The sequence below is a fragment of the Uranotaenia lowii genome, chromosome 3 (genome assembly GCF_029784155.1).
Source record: "Uranotaenia lowii strain MFRU-FL chromosome 3, ASM2978415v1, whole genome shotgun sequence".
NCBI lineage: Eukaryota > Metazoa > Arthropoda > Insecta > Diptera > Culicidae > Uranotaenia > Uranotaenia lowii.
Window position 1 is genome coordinate 114,634,812 of NC_073693.1, and position 20,192 is coordinate 114,655,003.

The following is a 20,192-nucleotide window of genomic DNA, read 5'->3' on the forward strand; positions in this document are numbered from 1 at the left end:
ACTCACTTCGCACATCGAAGTAGTACTAGAATGCCCATCAAAGCGCTCTCACTGAGAGCGATTCGCTCATTCACTCAAATTCAGTATCCAGCCAGCCAGCAGCAGAAAGCAAAGAAGCTAAAAAAAAAGCAGTCAGGCAGGAGTCAGACGTGGTTGTATGGTTGTTGTATAGTTAAGTGCAAATTTTGGATATTCCATTAGAGTTATTTTGCAAATCTGTCTCTAAACGGTGCAAATATTCTACAAAATTGTGGAGAAACCCGATTTCACCGGCTATCAGGTATGAATGATTCATATTTCTTCAAACAATTGTGGCCGTTCTGCGATGGTTCATCGGGTGTGAGCAATTTACTATAGATGCGGAAGGAAAAGTTCGTATCATCATCACTTATCATTTTTCTCTATTCAAGCAGTTCAGATCCTTTTCAGCTGATGGGATCGCTAGAAATCAACCTTGTCTGTATCATTTCCAAAACGGGATATAAATTTTCTTGTTTCGAATGACAAGAAGATTTTTAGTCAGAAGTAAGAAGAAGTAGGCCAAAATTACTCATCCATCAGGCTGCTCGCTTGAACAACGAAGCAAAATGTAATCGGGGGAGAGGTTGTACTAGAATGTTGTCAGCTTGCTTGCCTTGCCATGCAGCCAGAGATGCCAATTTTTTTTCAAAAAAGTCGGAAGATTTTAAGTAAATGCCTGGATAACTAACTTTGTAGATGACCTTTATGGCCTTAATGGTCGTCAAATTCGATTTGCAATTTGGCAAATTGCTTGTCACTCGTATCATAATCATATTTTTATGGCAAATATTATATGTAATGACTTGGACTTTTGAACTAGTAGCCGTAGTTTCACATATATTTTCGCAGCATGCCCCTTTATAAAATATCTTTCAAACACATGAAAAGCAAATTCTTATCATTTCACGTATAGTCCTGAAAATAGACATTTTACTAAAAACATTTTGTATTTCCATTATTTAGTAGAACTGTAATTCATGTTCAAACCCAAAAGTCTGGAATTGTCTAGAAGAAATGTCAAAAGTCTGGATGCCTGGAAACCTAAGAAAAATTTATGACAGTGGTTCAGAAGATCTAGTTGGAAAATAGACCAAATCTGGAAGGTTGACATCCTTGCATGCTGCTGTTATGGCCATTATCGTTTCCAGTGAGTTTCCCCGAGAGATGTTTGAGAGCTAAGATGTGCAGTATGTATGCATCTTTCGAACTAGGGCAGTAAAATTGTATTGAAAATAGCTTCCTTAGAGTATACAACTTGATTTCTTATAATCTTTGAATTATAACATTGCTCTGAATTTCTAATCCATCTTTTTTTTTTTCCTTTGCTTTTTGGACTGGGACCAAGGTTGGTCCATCTCGTCCTAATCCATCTTTGCCTAAAATAATCTTTTGTAACCCACGGCTCTCATGGGTTTTCTCTCATCTGAAATATTTTTGTTTGTGTTTGTAAAGAGAAAATTCACTCATCTCATACAAACTTTTGACAGACTGGTAAACATTTTATGCAGGGGTGCCAAGTCAATATTTTTCATTTCTTTGTCATCAAGAGATTTAAAAATATTACCTACATTATTGTTCCATGATTTACAAAACTTAACTTATTACTACCTAATTCTAAAGAGGAAAAAATTGCTCGATAATACTAAATCCTAACCCTCTTTATTTTTATCTATTTTTCTGGCAGCACCACCGAATCGACTCAGTGAATTCTGCTGCTCCCGTGCCGCTGTGAGTACCCGCTGAGCGAGTCCCTGCTCTGAAAGAGAGAAACCTTTCCGAAAGCAGCCGTCGTTGTTTGATAGTATTGGACCTGGGAGGGGTGGAGTGTGCAAAGGAAGCAAAGCAAAGGCAGCCCCAAAAAGTTGTCCATATCGGGCCAATCCCATCGCCGTCATCGGTTCGAGCTAGAGCGTTTTGCTTGTTTCGGTGTGCGATAGTTTTCAACGGTACCTCTATTCCGGTGTCTTGTTTTTTCCCGGACCGCAAAGTTACGATTTGATAAAAATTTCTTGTTGAAACTTTTATTGGAAAAACGTAGTGATTGAAAGAAAACGAAAAACAGCATTCCGTGCGTTTGACAGAAAACAAAGAACAATCGTGGTGAATCATTCCGTGAAATTACTATTGGTGGTGTTTGTGGTGACCTTTCCGAGTTCTGGTCCCTCTGATTCGCTTGCCCAAAACCAGAAGAGTCGCTCGCTGTGTACAGCAGTATCTGTCTGTCGGAAGATAGTGAAACCAGCCAAGCATAACAAGGAAACCGATAACATCAGCTTTTGTGTCAAAAATGGCAGATGGTGAGGAAGTCCTAAGCGACCAGGAGAAGATTCGAATCGTTAATGATTTCATCCTGCATGCCCCACCCGGCGAATTTAATGAGGTCTTCAACGATGTTCGCGAATTGCTGAGTGACGACAAGCTGCTGAAGGAGGGGGCGAGCGTAGCCTGTGCCCAGTACAACAAGGATCAGCTCACACCGGTCATTCTCGAGGGTTCCGAGCTAGCCGTCTTGGTGACAGAGTACAATGATCTGGGTAAGATGTGCTTTTTTTTATTAAAACTATCGGAAAACGACCAGTCAAACATTTTTCTATCCACTTGTTCGTGTCCTCACCATAGAGACACAATGCAAAATACAAGAAATATATTTATAGACTTAAGAGAGTCAGGTCCACTGTTCCTACCGTTGTATTCTTTTCAGAAACTTTTATCTAACTGTCTGCCGGGTGTTCTATCGTTTTGGTATTGATAGAAGTTTATTTTCGGATGACACCAAATTCACTTTCCACAATGCCCTCATTCGGCCATACAGCTCGGTCAGTTTAGTTTGTTGGCTGTTTTCTTGGGAGTGTCAACGAAGCGCACAGTTTGTTGTTATCTTATCAGCCGAGCAACAAACCAGCCAACAGCTCATGATCTCTATGCGTGTGCGATAAAAATTTATATGTAGGTATCTGCTCTGTTAAGATTACGTGTTCTTCAGCAAGCGAACTCAAAGCTGGGCCTATGTTTTGTGATTTGAAGCGAAAGTAGATTTGGTTCAAAACTATGTAGCAAACAGAGGTCAAAAAAACTCTTCTTGAGTCAAATATGTACTGCAATCAATGTAATAGCTTCAGAGTTATATTGATTGTATGTTTTTTTTCTGATGCTTTCGCAAAATTTTAAATATATTTTGTAAGTTACGAATTAATCTCAAATTTATATTATAAACGAGACACTTTTTTGTGGCGTTTAATTAAATAGCTCGGGGAGCTGACGCTCGAAATGAAAATTAGAATAGTTTGAAGAAGAAAATTTCAAGTTTAGAGAAGGCAGCGTAGAATAGAAAGCGATCATGAGACGTTAGTTAGACCATTATGCGCTGCATTATACTCACTTCGGCTGAATATGGACAGAATGTAGTTCAAAATAATAAACTAACCCCTCATAACCTTCTTCACCACATCATGTTTTGCGGGAATGTTTCAAATACAGAAGCGTCGTTGTCATGCATGTTTGTTTATATGATTTGGTTGTAGAAGGAAAAATTTACTGCTTCGATATTTTGGCTCTAATGCAGTAAAGCATGGATAATCGAAAATGATTGATTTTCGGAACATTGCCATTAATCGAAGACGCACGAAAATGATCTTCTCGACTCCAACTCTTTGATCAGGAGTTACAGATCCCGAGCTCTAACCACAGCATAACTCGTGACGGCATCGAGAGTAACTCTCTCGAATCCCGACCTTCTGGCGAAGAACTTTAGTTGCGCTTTCTCTGACCTGGAGCATCTCATGGCTTCTGCGCTGACGATCCTCCGCGCTCAGCACTTTCATGCTGACCACAGCGCACAAAGCACGAGAATAACCCTCTCGGCTATCAGCACCCCCCAATTAATCCGGGGTATTGCTGCAGTTGGACCTGTGAACCTCTGTGCAGCCCGGTCGTTGATCCTAAGACTCCTCCCGGCCGTCGGACGTGAGCTCACGCTTGCTAACCGCAGCGTGGCTCGTAACACTCTCGGTTCACGAACCTCCCCGGACTCGACCTCTGGCGGAACCTCCTGGCTGGCCTGGGACATCTCGCTGGCTGACCTCGGCGCCATTCTGGTTGCTGGCTGGCTTTCTGCCATGGTCCTCTGGCTCCTGGATGGACCCTCTGGTGGTGCTGTGGCTGGCCCCTCGACTTGGCTGGTCCTTCTGCGCTGGTCACTGATGAACTTGCTAACCGCAAGTATTGAAAGTACCTCTCTAACTAACTCTTTGTTCCTTAATCCAGACGCATCAGGCCCATAACCTTTTACGCGGGTTTCAGTAGTGGAATAGAGTAGCTTCGGTTACCGTGTAAACATTTGTACCGCGTTTATCATCATCACCTGTCATCAGCAATCATTGATCCATTGTTCCATACCTAAGTTTAACCCTTTCCTTCCCATGGTAGCACAGCTGATCCACAACTTTGCACAGCAGATACTTTCTTATGAAAAATAACGGAGAGTAAGTGAAAACGCGAGTGGTTTCAACGAGATACTAAACAAGAGAGATTTAAGGCAGCCACACAATACAGCGTCGTCCGTCGCGTCACGTCAGCTGTCAACGCCGTCGTTGTGTACTAAAACGCTGACGCGACGCACTCTACACACTAAACCAAATCGGGCAATAAAATTTATTGGATGGTTTTAATAGCTTTTATTTTAGGAAGTATGGATACAAAGTACTGGAAAATCCAATAAACTTTATTATAAAAGCCAATAGATTGTACAATTATTTTTTGGCGCTGATGTATCTAGAGAAAACTATTCAAAAATCCAATAAATTTTATACGTTCGCTCTGCAATACTACACCAAATAAAATATATCTGAAAATCTTATAAATTTCATAAATTTGATTAGGTATAGTTTTTAGTAGATGTTGTTTACATTCAGAAACAATAATGTTCGGATCAGGCTGTACATTTTCGAAGAAGGACGGCTGTCCGTTCCAATTGTTCCATATTTGTACTGAAACCGGACTATCATTTAGTGAAGGACGGAAAAGGAACGGGAAATTAATGATTATTGGATTGTGAAGCAGGTACGTAAGTAAAATGTTCCATTTTTTTCCAACTATTCAAACCCTTCGTATCGCTTTCTCCACAGCAAAACTGTATTTCGGTTGTGTAATAGAAGCGCACCAACCAGATCAATCGAGGAGATTCTTCCGGAGAAAGAACTTCACCAGAACTGGATATTCAAATTATTTGAACAAGATTTTCGTCGAGCCTCAGGTAAGAATAAATCATATCCAACATTTTTGTTCAGTAGAAATATTTCTTTCATTTTTATTTAAGGTAATCAATTTTCGCCCCCGGAACGCCAACCCAATACCTCGGCACGAGCGATCGACTTCCGGAACGATGCTCGTGTGCATCAAGCGGCAATTTTTATCACTTACGGTGGATTAGGAGCAGGTTCCAGCATTTGAAAAAGGAACGTCGACCACATTCAGCTGAACATATTCGTTTAAACCATGCACACGTCCGCTATACCTAAATAATTTGGCAATAAAAAAATCAAAACTCAAATCACGATAAATCATTTGAACGAAATCCGAAAAAAACGAAAACATTCATTTCATTGCATTGAACAGTAATTGAAACCAAATCGACAAACTATAACATTCATTGGAATTTCCAATAAAGATAATCGGTACGAAAATCTATGCATTTCATTTTGTGTATACAGTTGTAAAAAGTATTGGATTTTCTTTTAGTGCAAAATCACTAAAAAATCTGATAAAGCTTATAGCCAGATTTCGGTCAGTGCAATTTTCGCACCACAATATAGCGTCCACTGACAGGGCTGACAGGGAAATATTGAGAGAAAACTCGCAAACTCCAACGCAAAATGTTTCATTTATTTTTATTTAAAAAAAAACGGGAACATACAAATCAAGTTAATATTTCTAAAAAACGCTTTATATGTAATTTCATCATTATCATTATAATGTTAAAAATAAATTTCAATGACGTTTTTCAACAAATGTGTATCATCGAAGAGATAAAATGACGATGATATGAATTTTGAATCTGTTTGTGTCAATCTTTGACGAAAAATATCAAATACGAATAGTTCAAACCCATGCTGACGCGCTTAAATTTTGATATTTTTCAAAACCAAAACGTCGACGCTCGAAAACGCTGCCGTTTAGAACAAGTTTTGCGTTTTAGTACAATGCCTTCGCTGACGCGACGCACCCGACGCACCATTGTGGCGACTCAAACGGAAAATGGCATCCTCAAAATTAAATGTCAACGCGACGCGACGATCGACGCTGTATTGTGTGGCAGCCTTTATTTGCAATTCTTAAACATCGGACTACTATTTTTTTTTTTTTTTTTTAGGTTTTATTTTTGACACTTTACCAGCATTATGGCATTCGTGTCTAGCTAATTATCGTTTTACAATGTTTCGTAGAGTTTACATTTCTTTAAACATTTTATGAGTGATTTTTCATGCAAGTCTTCGTTTTTTAAAATTTCGTAAACTGTTCCATTTATGTTGTATTCTTCTCGAGCTTCTTTGTACCCGTGGCAATCCGTCAAAATGTGCTGGACAGTAGTTCGTACACCGCAGAACTGGCATACTGGAGCAGGACTTCTTTCAAACAAGTAAGCGTGTGTCAGCCTAGTGTGCCCGATGCGTAATCTTGTGAGAACGCGCTGGTCGGAAGGACATTTTTGGTCTACGTATTTTGTTGGTGCATATTTATGTTGTCTTAGGTTTAAACGCCATCGATGTTCCCAAGTCATCCATATGATAGCTTTTATGGATCGTACAGCGTCTTGAGCTGGAATTCTGGAGTCAACAGATGATGTGGAGCTGATGCGTGCAATATTTGCACATTTGTCTGCTTCTTCATTCCCGGGTATTCCGGCATGACCAGGCACCCAAGTAAAAGTTATGTTTTTATCTATTAAAAGATTCTCCAGTGATTGGATCCACGGATGTTTCGAATTTCCTTTTAGAAGTGCATCTAAACAGCTGGCTGAGTCGGTTAAAATCAGAGTGTTTTGATTTCTGTTCGCTTCTTGAGCAGCAACGTTTAAAGCATACGCTTCAGCAGAGAAAATGCTGCATTCACCTGGTAGAGCACGGCTGATTTTCCTTGGCGATGTGTAAATTCCAGCTCCTGACTTATTGGCATGTTTGGAACCGTCCGTGTAAATATGATCGTGGCCTAAATATCTATTGGCTATGAATTCGTTGAATTTCGGGAGTACAACTGATCGATGACTACCTGCTTTGATGCTCTTTCGTAGAGTTTTGTCAATTTTCGGCATTTGATCGTGCCATAAACGGTCAGATAGTCTTGCTACTGGATAGATGTTTGGTACAGCAGAGTTGGTGATTGACTGGAAAATCTGCCTAGATCTATCGATAACGGATGAACACCGATCGATACCTTTCTCAATTAATCGAATTCCTAATTGTGCCAGTCTCTGTGTTAGTAGAAGCCGAAATGGTAAGCAACTAGATTCAGCTAGTAAGGACTCAACAGGACTCGAGCGGAAAGCACCAGAAGATAGTCTTATAACTTCGTTGTAAACGGGAGAAAACATTTCATCCATAAGATCAATATTGCAACTGGTTAGACCAACCCCATACATAAGTTTTGAGGTAATCAATGAGTTGCCAACCTGAAGAAGAGTCTTTCGATGACTTCGTTTCAGCTTGTATCCAAGTATTTTCAAAATCCTGATACGATTTGCACAGCTCTGCTTAACACCTGCAAAGTGCTGGCGAAATAGCAATTTGGAATCCAGTAGCACTCCCAGAATCTTTATTTTCCTTACTTGAGGTATGGGTTCATTATTAAGCTTAATAGGACGACTGCGCTTTCGATGTTTAATGCCACAAATGTGTATCAGTTTTGATTTAGGAGCCGATATTGTGAAACCTACGTTTTTTGTCCACTTAATGACAGCGTTGACAGCTGCCCTCAATTGTTGGCGAATTTTATTCTTGTCTGTGCCTTTTGCAATGAGAAGCACATCATCTGCATAAAGAAGGATTTCAATGTTTTCTGGAATGACGTCGAACAGCGGTTGCATGGCTACTAAAAACAGTGTTACGGATAGTGTTGATCCTTGAGGAACTCCATTTTCTGCTGTTCGCGAGCTTGAGAGCGATCCATTGGCAGATACCCTAAAGGTTCTGTTTTGTAGGTAACTACACAAAACATTTAATAGGCGACCTTTAATTTTCCATTTTTTCAGAGTTTCTAGAATGTGTACCTTGTTCGTTGTGTCAAATGCTTTGGAAATATCAAGTGAAACAAGTTCAATGTGTTCTGAATCGTTAAACTTTATGAGGTTTTCAAGCTGAGCCAGGTGGGTGTCGACTCCTTGACCGGCGCGGAACGCATGCTGGCGACGATCTAACCGGTTTGTGGACTCAAGATGAGTGATAAGACGACGGTTAATCATACGCTCTAGTATTTTACCTATGCAGCTAAGGAGTGTAATTGGTCTGTATCCGGAATAACAACACCCTGTCGCCAAGATTGCGGAAATTGACCTGAAGTCCATATTCGATTGTAGAGCTCTAGGAGTGCCCGTTTGGATGGTATCGGCATTTTTTGTAATAGGGGGTATCCAACGTTGTCATGACCAGTGGAGTTACCTCCACGTCGTTCCAATGCCCAAAGCAATTCTTGCATTCCAAAGTCTTGGTTGTATTTTTCTCCCAGACATGGTCGGTCAACTGTAATGAACATGGATATTGTCTGATTTTGAAGTCTTCTAGGACAACTTGTGTTCGAAAAACGTTGTTCATAATCGTCTGCTAGTGCATTACAAACAGTTAGACCGTCACTGGTCGCTCCAGCTGGCAGTCGAAGGATGATCTTGGAGGTATTTCGTTTGCCCTGTAGACGGTTCACTCGATTCCATACTTCGGAAGATGGGGTTTCTGGGTTAATGCTCTGTACAAAATCTTCCCATGATTTTTGTTTTGCCTCGTTTATAATTTTCCGGCAAGCAGACCTCGCATCATGGAATTGAATAAGTGCTTCCGGTTTTCGGGGGTCGTTATCGTTGAGCCTTCTCAGGAATCGAAGCGTTTTGCGACGTTTTTTGACAGCAGATGCGATATCCGGACTCCACCAGGCAACTGCTTTTCTTCCAGGTTTGCCACTGGTTTTCGGGATGGTTTTTTCTGCTGCCTCAATTAAACGTTTAGTAAACTCATCTGCTGTAAGCACTTCGCCAGGGATCAGTGTTTCTTCAGTAATTTTACCGAAACCTTCCCAATCGGCTTGATTGTAAATCCATTTCCGATGCCGCATTGGATCTCCGCTGCTACCATAGCTTCGTATAAGTATTGGGTAATGGTCGCTATCAGAGGTATCTGAAAGAATTTGCCAGGTAAACATGCTGGATAAGGTCGATGAACAGATCGAAATATCCATTGCTTGGGATTTGCCTGTTGCTGAGTCGACGCGTGTGTGTGAACCATCGTTCATAACGACAAGCTCGTTATCTACTACCAGTTCCAACAATTGATTTCCTCTGGTTGCAGCTTGCGTGAACCTGTTTGAAATGTAGCTGCCCCACGCAACATGGTGAGCATTTACATCTCCTAGGATCATGAGCGGTTTGGGTAAAGAAGTAACAAGAGTGTTTAGTCTGTCTATGGCATCATTTTCGCTGGGTGGTAGGTAAACTGAAACCAGTGTCATCTCCACAGGTGAGTAGATACGGATTGCTACGGTTTGTATGTCCGTACTGACCGAAAGCCGTTGAAAGGGTATTCCATCTTTGACAGCTAATGCTGCGCCTTGCCTGCTGTGAGTAGAACACGCTCCCAGTAGAAGATGATAGTTGCTGCCGATGAAATTCGAATCCATGTTGTGGGAACCTGCATTTGTCTCTTGAAGACAAATCACCGAAGGTCGGAATTTGGAGATTAAGAGTTGAAGTTCACTGCGGTGCGTTCGTAAACCCCGAATATTCCACTGTAGTGCAAAAGTGGCAGGTGCTTCCGGTTCCGTTGAGTCTAAGGAAAGGTGGTCGGCTGAGTTTAACGCATTGATGAAAGGTGTTGTTATACTTGCCAGAGAAGGCAGCTCCCCCGTGTCAGTAGTCACCGGAAGTTGTTGAGGAGTAATCGGTGGTGTAGATTCGGTTAATGCTGACACGGGGAGGTGCTTGTGTGCTGGATTCCTGCTTGAAGTTGATGAGGTGTGATGGATTGTAGAGAGGGTGTAGATTCTAGAAGGGCTGAGAATCATCTCGTGTGGTGATGGGGGGCTGTTTAGGTGGTGCCAATTTCCAGTGTTGGTGGTGGTGCTATCTATGAGAAACAAATCGGCTGGGTGGGTTGCTTGAGGGTTTAATAGGGAAATACTTGCCAAGGAAGGCATGTCCCCCGTGTCAGCTGCTGCAGTAAGCGGTTCATACGGTGTCATTGGTACATTTTCTGCAACAGCTGACACAGAGTAATGCCTGTTTGCTGGATGCCTGCTTGCCAAATCCGAATTTTGGCTTAATTCCTGATTGTTCCATTCTCGAGAGCCTATTTCGTTGCTGTGGTCGTTATCCGATGTGGTTGATGGTACAGGTATCGTATTGAAGTCCGTTATAGAATGTGCGGGATTATTCGTCATAGTCGTCGTCTGAAGAGTTACTAGTGTTCCTCATGCGAATATCTTCTATCGGATGGTCTTGAAGGGGCTTCTTTGCCGTTTTGTCGTGTTGATTTGTAGGGGAGGTCGGCATATATCTTTTTCTGCTGAGACTACGGTTTGGATATTTTTGAGTGTTTGGGGTGAATTGGTTGTTGAGTTGTCTAGTATTCTGTGAGGGCGTTTGATTGATTGAAGGAACTTTTTTTCCAGAATCTCTACGAGAAACTCTCGCCTTCGAAGGTGATTCGGATGGTTTTGGACTGGGTTTTCTTTTTTCCGGTTGTTGATTTACTTTAATTGCTGCTTGGTGTACTGTTTGTAGGGCCTCGAGCTGGGATCGCAAAAGAGCGAACTCTTTAAGCTGATCTCTTAGCTTTTCAACTTCTTTCTGAAGCAGTTGTATTTGCCGGTCTTTATCGGACTGTTCGTGAAGTCGGTGTTGTAATTGGCTCGAATAGCTGTTTTGAGAAGTAGTTCTTAGAACCTCTTCACGAGCTTCGCGGTAGGTGACGTTTTTGTCAATCTTGACTCGAACCACTGCTTCCTCCTTCCGGAAGACCGGACAGCTCTTGCTGATCGGAGAGTGGGCTCCTTCGCAATGGTAGCAGTATGCTGGGTTTGGGCAATCCGTGTCCTTGTCGAGACTATGTTTTTGCGAACAATTGAAACACACCGCTTCGCTCGAACAGTGCTTACGGGTGTGTCCGTAGGCAGCGCAGCTGCGGCATTGTAGCACGGACGGGTAATAAGTTCGAACGTTGATCCGAAGCATACCGAAATGTATATGTTTCGGCCTTTTGGTTCCTTTGAACGTGAGAATAAGAAGGGGTGTGTTCTTAATAGCGCCGGTTTTCTTGTCCTTACTTGTGATTCGTTTAATTTCAGTGACACCTTCATGCGACAGTTCCTTTAACAGATCACTATCATCCCAGTCCTTAGTATCTGGCTCAAAGACTACTCCTTTTGTGAAGCTAAGAGTTGGGTGGTCCACTACTTCTACGCAAGTTCGGTCAGTGTCCATAAGATGAGTCATCTTGAGTAATTTGCTGTAGATTTCCGGTGATTTCGTACGCAAAACGTAACGGCTACCGTTTGCTTCCTTGACTGCAGTAACTAAATGCCGGTTTCCGTGGCCGACAATTGAGTAGACAGATCGCGAGATTAGGAAGGGATTTTGAGGAAGGGGTGGTCGTTTTTCATCATTATCAGATGCCGCTTGCAAAAGAAGTATGCGTAAAATCCCATCATTCTCATTATTGGCCATCCACGCTGGGATCGAGCCTCTGTCGTCCGGTGGATCTGGATCCATGCACGCCATGACCTCTACAACTCACAACACTGGAGCGATTTCAACGCTACGGCAAACAGTATTTTCAGGTACTTTTCTACTCGGGTTACCACAGAATGTAAATAGAGAAGGATTCGGCTATGTTTTCGGAAAATTTCACAATTTCTGCAGCATAAACGGACCAATTTGGATTGAAATCCGTAAAGTGGCGATCACTTCTGCAGAACGTTTTGTCCGAATAAAAATTTACGGAAGAATTTGGCAATAAATTCGATTAAATAGTCTTGCACTATACAAAGCGCGTGTGTACACGAGTGGGTACCCGATCAAAAACTGATCGGACTACTATGACCAATTATTAATTCTCCGATTACTACGATCAACACTTTCCTTGAATTTTTGATATCTTAAAGTTACCTACTTGGGTAGACAAGTGTTCAGATAAGAATAACTTTTCGAATAATATAGGTATTTCCAATTTCATTCTTGTTCTTAACACTTGTTTCATACCATTTCCAGGTGGAGGCCGTTTTTTTGACCCACGATCGAAACAAAGCTTCAAATTTGACCACCTGAGGAAAGAAGCGTCCGACTTGCAGAACAGCGACGGCGATCTCACCTCAGAACAGTGGCGTGCAATGCTGGACATTGAAGCGCTCACGTACAGTGCAAATCACTACCGCAACGGGTCATGTTCCGTGTTTGGGCGCACCAACAACGGGCAAATCACCCTACACGTTTGCATCGAAGATCACCAGTTCCAGCCGAAAAACTTTTGGAACGGTCGGTGGCGCTCCGTGTGGTCCATCAGTTTCCCGGTGTCCGGCGGTGGAACGGCCGAGCTAAAGGGATCGCTCAAGCTGCAGGTACACTACTACGAGGACGGAAACGTGCAGCTGGTTTCGTCGAAGGAGTTCCGGGAGCAGGTAGTCATCACAAACGAAGCCAGCACTGCTAAAGAAATCATCCGACTGATCGAGGAAAGCGAACATGACTACCAGGCGGCAATATCGGAGAACTATCAGACCATGTCAGACACGACGTTCAAGGCCCTGCGGAGACAACTGCCGGTAACCAGAACGAAAATCGATTGGAGTAAGATAGTGTCGTACAGTATCGGTAAGGAACTGAAAACGCAGTAAAGTGAGACAGAGCTCCTAGTTTACGGTCAGATAGAAAGGGTTTGTTGCTCTGTGTGTGTATGTGTGCGTGTCTGTTTGTGTGCCTCGTTGATGAAAAAACGTCAAATCGTGGTCGTGAATGTGCAGAGCTCACAATAATTGTGCAAACTGAAACGGCAATTATACCAGATTATTATAACAAATTCAACAAAACAATTTCAAAATTTAGAACTTGCAAACATCGGATTAGCATTGTTTTTTTACAAATAAAAATCACGAAATCCCAACACTAATCGTTTCGTTCTTTCGTATAACATATTTAATGTCTCTCGAACAGATGCTAAATGCGATGAAAATCAGTTTTCATAAAACCACGCTGAGAGAGTATGAAAGTAGGAATAGAAATTGTATCAATAGTAGTCAGATAACGAATGAAAGAATCAATTATATTAGAACAAAGCAGACATTTTAGGCACGACTAACTAAGACTCTTAAAAATTATAGACACACAGCTAGTGAAATAAACAAAAACATAATATCCTAAAGCAAATCAGATCGAAATTCGAACTCACCGCGCACCCTTTTGCTGTCCGGCTGTTGTACTAAATAGATTTAGAAGGTTTATAAAAAAACATAACATACAGTGTCGTTATGCAAATTGTACAACCGAAGGTAGTTAACAGCAACTTTCAAATAATTATGAAAACGGTAATCATGTGATGATTTTTTTTTCATTTCGACATAATAAACCAGATTTATCAGATAGCAGCAAATACAGAGCAAAGTTGATTGAAAGATACCTTTTATTAAACTTTTCTAATCATTTTTAACACATTTGCTTGACTGCTTTAAACTTTTTGTCATTGGCTGACTTCAATATTGCATTTTTTGCACTAGTCGGCTGATTGGTTTAATTTTTTTACTTCATCTGCAAATGGTATCAAAAACTTTATTAAGGCGACGGTATTTAACAATAGTTTAACATTTTTTCAATGCTCAGCAGATTAAAAGCCAAAATTAAACCTTCGATAGATAGTTCAACGAAAGTGTATTTTTCCCAATCTAAGAAATAGCAGTGTTTCGTTTGAAACTTTACTTACTAACGATGATAGAGAAAAAACGATTCGCCAACATTCTATGTATATGAATAACTTCTCTGTGGAATAACTGAACTGAACCGAGCGCTCACACAAACACACACAGATAAGCACACTTTTCATTATGACAGAATTGGGCAAAATTAACGTTTTAAGCTACTGAACAGCGATAAAAATTCACGAATAATGCTGGAAATCGCACCGTGAAAAGTAATAGCCAAGAACAAAAACGTAAATAACTGAAGCGAAACGAAAATAGACAGACAGGTCTTTTTTTTATTTGACATTATAAAAAAAAACAATTTAAAATACACCTACTCACATGATAATATTACATTTCCCATATGAGCGAATATGCAGGTACCATATGTAACTGTTTAAAGTAAGTTAAAACGAATGCAATTTCTCATTTTTCACAGGATTTCCAGAATGGAATAACCTTTGTTGGGTTTTCCAGGAGTTGCTTTACTTTTTCCAAAATTTAACCGGAAACCGAACTGAGCGGTACTTTCACGAAAAACATAAAAGCATATGGTACAGATATTCGAATGTTGGGTAACACATGAAAACTGTTAAAGGAAAACAACAATTAGCAGGAACGACAAACACACACACATATAACCGTTAAATAATTATGAGAAAGTAGATTAAAATGATTGACAGGAAGAGAAGATGAAAACCGAATACAGACGCAAGGGAGGAAACAAAAATAACTATATTAAATCGAAAAAAGTAAATAAAATAATGTATATTTAATTATTATTACATATATATGAAAAATTGAATAAAAATTCATATAAAAATCAGTCCAGTGACTAAGCTCCATGCGTCCGAAATCCAAACAATCAAAAATTGCTATCTACTGGCTACATACTTGACAGAATTGGTTAATCTTATAAAACATATATTGCATCTTAAAAATTATAACAGCGATCAGTAAAACGTGTCAGGTAGAACGAATTCCAGATCTTCAAAGTTTAAAAAAACATATAGAAACTTGAACAAAAAAGAAATCAATAAACTTGTCATGTTTCACCTATTTTATTTAAATAATGTGGTGTTTTCGCATATATTCTTAATATGTTACACTTGTTTCCTTATATTTGACAAATTTACATCAATGTTGTTGTCAGTTCAAAATAATTATACAATTTTAATTCAAAAAATTGTAACATTTAGTTTATTAAATTTTGTGGAGTCTTATACCGTATTTGTTTTCTCCCCTCGATCAGTGCTCCACCGTACCCGACAAAAACAAACACAAATCGTCGCCAGTGTATTGCTACCTCACTCACTCACACGCTCTCTCGCAACACTGGCAAAATTATCAGTGGGCCACCGTCCGTAAGCAGAACTCCGACAGGTCAAAACCAGTGCAACACCGTCCGAATAAACAAACACACTGAACAAAATCCGGCTATAAGGTTTATTAGGAATTTTAGTGTTTTCGCACTAAAAGAAAATCCAATACTTTTTATCAGAAGAAAAATGATTTATTTTATCAGAATTTTCAATGAATGTTAATAGAGAGCAGAATTATTACGATTTATTATTTAAACTAGTGTAATGAATGGTTCCATCATTGAAATCAAATATACCTGAAATTTAATTTCTATTTCTCATCTTATTTATTCAAATAAACAAATTTAACCAAAATTATTTTATTTAAACATTTATTAAAAAATCAAGATATTTGAAAAGTAACACTGCACTGCACTTCAAACACTTTTCATGGATGGTGGGACACAGTTTCATGCCTGATGCATGTTGATCCTGGCTGGTACATGAATCCAGATTCAGCGGATTGGGTGCTGTTGTTCTGGTGGATTGGAGTTTCCTGGAAAAAAAATCCGTATTAAGTTTCAAACGAATTATGTTTTAAAATATGAACTACCTATGCATGGCGAAGAATGGAACCGTGCACGTTCTCGCTGAAGTCCGGATCTGTTTTCCTTCGCTGCTGTCCCTCATTTTTAGACCCGTGTTTTACCTGTTAGAATAAATATGAAAATATTAACACCAAGAAGTTCAGCCATTCCACTTTTCTAACTTACGCTTATAAATGATTGGCTTATATCACAGCGATGAAATTTAAGTTATTTTTGCTGCCACTCAACTGGTAAAATCCTCCGGCGAAAAATTACTACTGGCTAAAACACAAACAATCGTTCTTCTGGGATTATGTTTCCCAAACAAATTAACAGAGATTGATACGGATCACGACTCAGGCACGCCAGCATGTGTACTAACTTCAGAATGATGAAATGTATTAGAATTTTATATATGTTTTCCTAGGTATAACAGCTTTTGATATTCATTGGATTTGTCTATATTTCGTAATGGATTTATCGTTAACTTCTATCACACACTGAATGATGAGATTTATCAGATTGACCCTTTAAATTTTATAACCCTATTTAGTTTAATAATTATTGGATTGTCCTATACATTTCACCAAGTGAGTGAGCCAGATATAATTTATTGGATTTTCTTATATTTTTGAAAGGGTAATTTAGTAGCTAAAATTTGACTGTGAATAATAAGATTTATTAAAATGACACTATAAATTTACGGCGTGTTCGTAAATTGATTTTTTCTATCGAAGTGATTTTTTCTATCGATGTTGGCGTTCGTAAATTAAACAAACTGTATGCAAAAGCATTGGAAGGTGATTTGACATCTATCAAACAAATTGATGCATCACCCAAACAAATCAGTTTACGAACACGCCGTTAATCGCCCAATTCAGTTCAGTGCAGTTTGACAGCACCTAGTGGTGCACTAGTGCAACACTCGGCATAAACAAATACGGTATTAGTTCTTTTTAAGACCTTATGAAAACTTCAGGCTCTTGTTCGCGTTCATCGGGATTCACTTAATTCTCTCTCTCCCTCTCTGTTATCTCTTTATAAATGAGTGCCTTTGTTTTGAAAATAGTATCAACACGATTTGACAGAACATGTGAATTTAAAAAAAAGTCCCTGATTTTATTTGTTAAAAATAGGAAATACAATCAATAAACAAAACCGAACAGTTTAAATATAGTTCACAAACATACTCCTTAAAAATTTCAATTATGAACAACCTAGTGTTCAGTACGCAAACGATCGTGAGGCGTTGTTTGTTAGGAGTCAATTCGGTCAGGAATTATGCAACTCCTAAGCCGGGTGGAGGTAAGTTAATACTGTTGAAAAATATCGGCCTTCTCAAACAATGTTTAATTAAATGAAAATTTACAGCACTCGGTTCCAAGAAGAAAAAACTCGGCAAGTTGGGACCGGTGGTGGAGAAAAAGGTGATTCCAGTTGAAACCGATGCTAACAAATTGGTTAACTACGTGTGTGGAAGCAATCTGCTTAAAACGGGCGAAGATATCAAGCTGAAACCGGATTCGGAATATCCAGACTGGTTATGGAGCTTGCACGTGGGTAAACCTCTAACACTAGAAGAACTGGATCCCGACACCAAAGCCTACTGGCGAAAGCTACGACGATTAGCCCTGCAGCGGAATAACAAACTGGCTAAGCTGAAGAAGTTTTAGTTTTCTAGCTATGAGTAATAAACATTTTGTTTTGAAAAAAAACCTTAGCTTATTCCATCATTACTGCCGAAAGTCCCTATGAAAGACACAAATAAGAGTATGATACACAGCATCTAATATTTACAATCTTTAGTATTAACATAATTTATTCAGCTTTCCGAATCATCAAACGCCGATCCGGCTCGTTATCCAGCTCGAGTTCAGCTTTAGTAATAGTCCACTTGTCCTGGTGATGTTCAGCCCAGAAATAGTACTTCCCCTTTTGTTTGCTTCCTTTAACCGGTACCGTGAAACCGTCAATCTTTCCATCGCCAAACTTCTTCGATTCCTCGCCAAAATCGAATCCCATATCCTTGATTGGCTCACCCAGTATTTGGATTGCTCCTGAAATTAGTCAAACATTACTCTTTAAAAAAAAACGATTCAAGTGGTTGATTTGTGAACACTTTACCGGCATGGGCGCGTAGCAATTTCATCGAGTCACGATAGTACGGTTGATCTCGGACTCTGTCCTCCAGTTTGGATTTCATAATCATAGCTGCTGATATTCCACCGATGGCAATGTATGTGGCCGCCTTGAATAACGTTTTCGTGGTCACCATTTTGCTGTTTAAATATGTTTCCTTTTATAAAATACGTAAGTTATTTTTTTTAATATTTCGGAGCTGGTGATTGTTTTAATTTAAATCTCCATCATAGGGTTTCAAAAAGTCGTCTCAGTATTAATATTACAAAAACCATGAAAATATATCAAAAATGTATTCAAAAACTTTTTTAAAAAAGATTTTGTACTGAATTTTTTAAATACGAAACGGTTCAGAAGACTATTAAATTGTTAATCGTATTCTACCCAATTCCACATTTGTGACCTTTTGAAGGCCTTCGAAAGTTTCGAAAACAAAACTATCAAATCAAGGTTGCCGTATTTTTTTATAAATAAACAAATTTTAATTATTCTTCATTAACTTACGTTTACCACATTTAAAGATTTCATTAAGATCTTGTTCAAGCAATATGCTGTTTTTTTCTACAGAGAGAAGACATTTAAGAGTGAAACCAATTTTTGGATTATGTCGAATTCAGAATAGTTGACGCTCCTGGCAGCACTACTAGTGAGTTCCGTGGGATCTCATTCATGAATGAATTTTTTATCAACATTAGCTTCGTTCAACGGTTGTAGAAATCGGTTTCAACTGGTTTCTGTCAACTGTGGCAAATCAATACCATAGTAAAGAATCAATTCCAAAATTATAGCACTATAAACTGTTGATTTTACTATGATAGCTGAATAAGGCAACATTTATGTTTTATTTGTTGTTGGTAAAATATGGTATCATTTTGCTCGAATTAATGTAATACAATACAAACATTTTGCTCTCTACTTTAATACACGATACCACAGTTATGCCAAGTTTGAATTTCGATGAAAGCTAAGGATGCCTTCTTTGTTCAGCATTTTTAAAAGGGAATTGACCGCACAATGATGCCAAATTTTGGCAGTGGATTATTCCTAAAAGAAAAGTGGCATCTTATGCACTCGGAACTGGTTTTGAAATGTTGTCTAAACGAGGTTTCATTAGAGTTTCAGTGAATCCTAGCTTGGCATAACTGAGGTATTCACATATTATCAGTGTAGTTATCAAATGCAATAACTCTCTGGAGCCACTAGGAAAATAAGTCCATACTAAGGGCCGTAGGAAGAACTGGCTCGTGGGGCGGGAGAGTTTTATTAACATTTTTCCTGTAATATTTTAGCTTGAACACAAAGAATAGTGAAAAAAAGTGTAGGTACTATCTAATTATTCAGGTTGAAGATATTTCACATAAAAAATTATTTATTTCAATTCATAACTTCTAAAAAAAAAGTCCTAGGAGATGCCAATTTCTCATGAATCTTTAACACTTATGAAATAGCTCAGTTGGCATGTCATTTACCTCCTGAGCTGATGTCCGTGAGTTTGATCCCAAGAGTAAACATCGAACTCAGTTGTACCGGATAAGTACTTTTATGACTGTCCGCCGAATGCATCGTTGATAAAAGTTGCTAATGACATAAAGATGTTAAAACGGCTATTATCGAAACAAATAAATTATTTTTGTATTTACTTAAATAACCATTTTAAACATTGGTGAAAATGTTTAAAAAAATCAGAAATTAGAATTACAAATGAGTTTCAAATAAAAATAATTTTAATTTAAATTATGAATCAAGAACCAAAAACCGCGATCTCTTTCAATTTTAATTCTGAATGAAATCCTCATATTAATATACTTACAAATCTTAATTATAAAACTTAAATTCGAGTCGAATCTGAATACGAGTTTAGAATTTTAATTCCGAGTCTGAATTCTGCATTTTGAGCCTACATTCAAAGTCTGAATCTTAACTCCAGATAAGAATTCCTGTGAATTTTAAACCAAAAAGCGAATTTTGATCAGAACCTTCAACCAGAAATCTTTTATTGATTCTG

At 39.1% G+C, this 20,192-nt stretch overlaps 3 protein-coding genes and 1 long non-coding RNA gene across 4 annotated transcripts; 2 read left to right on the forward strand and 2 right to left on the reverse strand.

The window, feature by feature from the left end:
- Nucleotides 1-105: 105 nt before the first annotated feature.
- On the forward strand, nt 106-13,370 carry LOC129756228 (F-actin-capping protein subunit alpha). The gene is made up of 3 exons (XM_055753043.1): nt 106-280; nt 1,706-2,555; nt 12,482-13,370. Exons 2-3 carry the CDS (start codon nt 2,309-2,311, stop codon nt 13,102-13,104), a joined length of 870 nt encoding a protein of 289 aa, XP_055609018.1. The 5' UTR covers nt 106-280; nt 1,706-2,308; the 3' UTR covers nt 13,105-13,370.
- Nucleotides 13,371-15,920: 2,550 nt separating this feature from the next.
- LOC129756238 (uncharacterized) lies at nt 15,921-16,531 on the reverse strand. The gene is made up of 3 exons (XR_008739419.1): nt 16,235-16,531; nt 16,075-16,170; nt 15,921-16,017 (listed from the first exon to the last, which is right to left on the reverse strand). It is a non-coding gene; the product is annotated as an uncharacterized LOC129756238 (long non-coding RNA).
- A 590-nt stretch (nt 16,532-17,121) lies between these two features.
- Nucleotides 17,122-17,750, forward strand: LOC129756233 (39S ribosomal protein L54, mitochondrial). The gene is made up of 2 exons (XM_055753047.1): nt 17,122-17,353; nt 17,420-17,750. The coding sequence occupies exons 1-2, from the start codon at nt 17,257-17,259 to the stop codon at nt 17,719-17,721; spliced, it is 399 nt and encodes a 132-aa protein (XP_055609022.1). The 5' UTR covers nt 17,122-17,256; the 3' UTR covers nt 17,722-17,750.
- A 51-nt stretch (nt 17,751-17,801) lies between these two features.
- On the reverse strand, nt 17,802-18,445 carry LOC129756234 (uncharacterized). The gene is made up of 2 exons (XM_055753048.1): nt 18,173-18,445; nt 17,802-18,105 (listed from the first exon to the last, which is right to left on the reverse strand). Exons 1-2 carry the CDS (start codon nt 18,321-18,323, stop codon nt 17,867-17,869), a joined length of 390 nt encoding a protein of 129 aa, XP_055609023.1. The 5' UTR covers nt 18,324-18,445; the 3' UTR covers nt 17,802-17,866.
- Nucleotides 18,446-20,192: the final 1,747 nt, after the last annotated feature.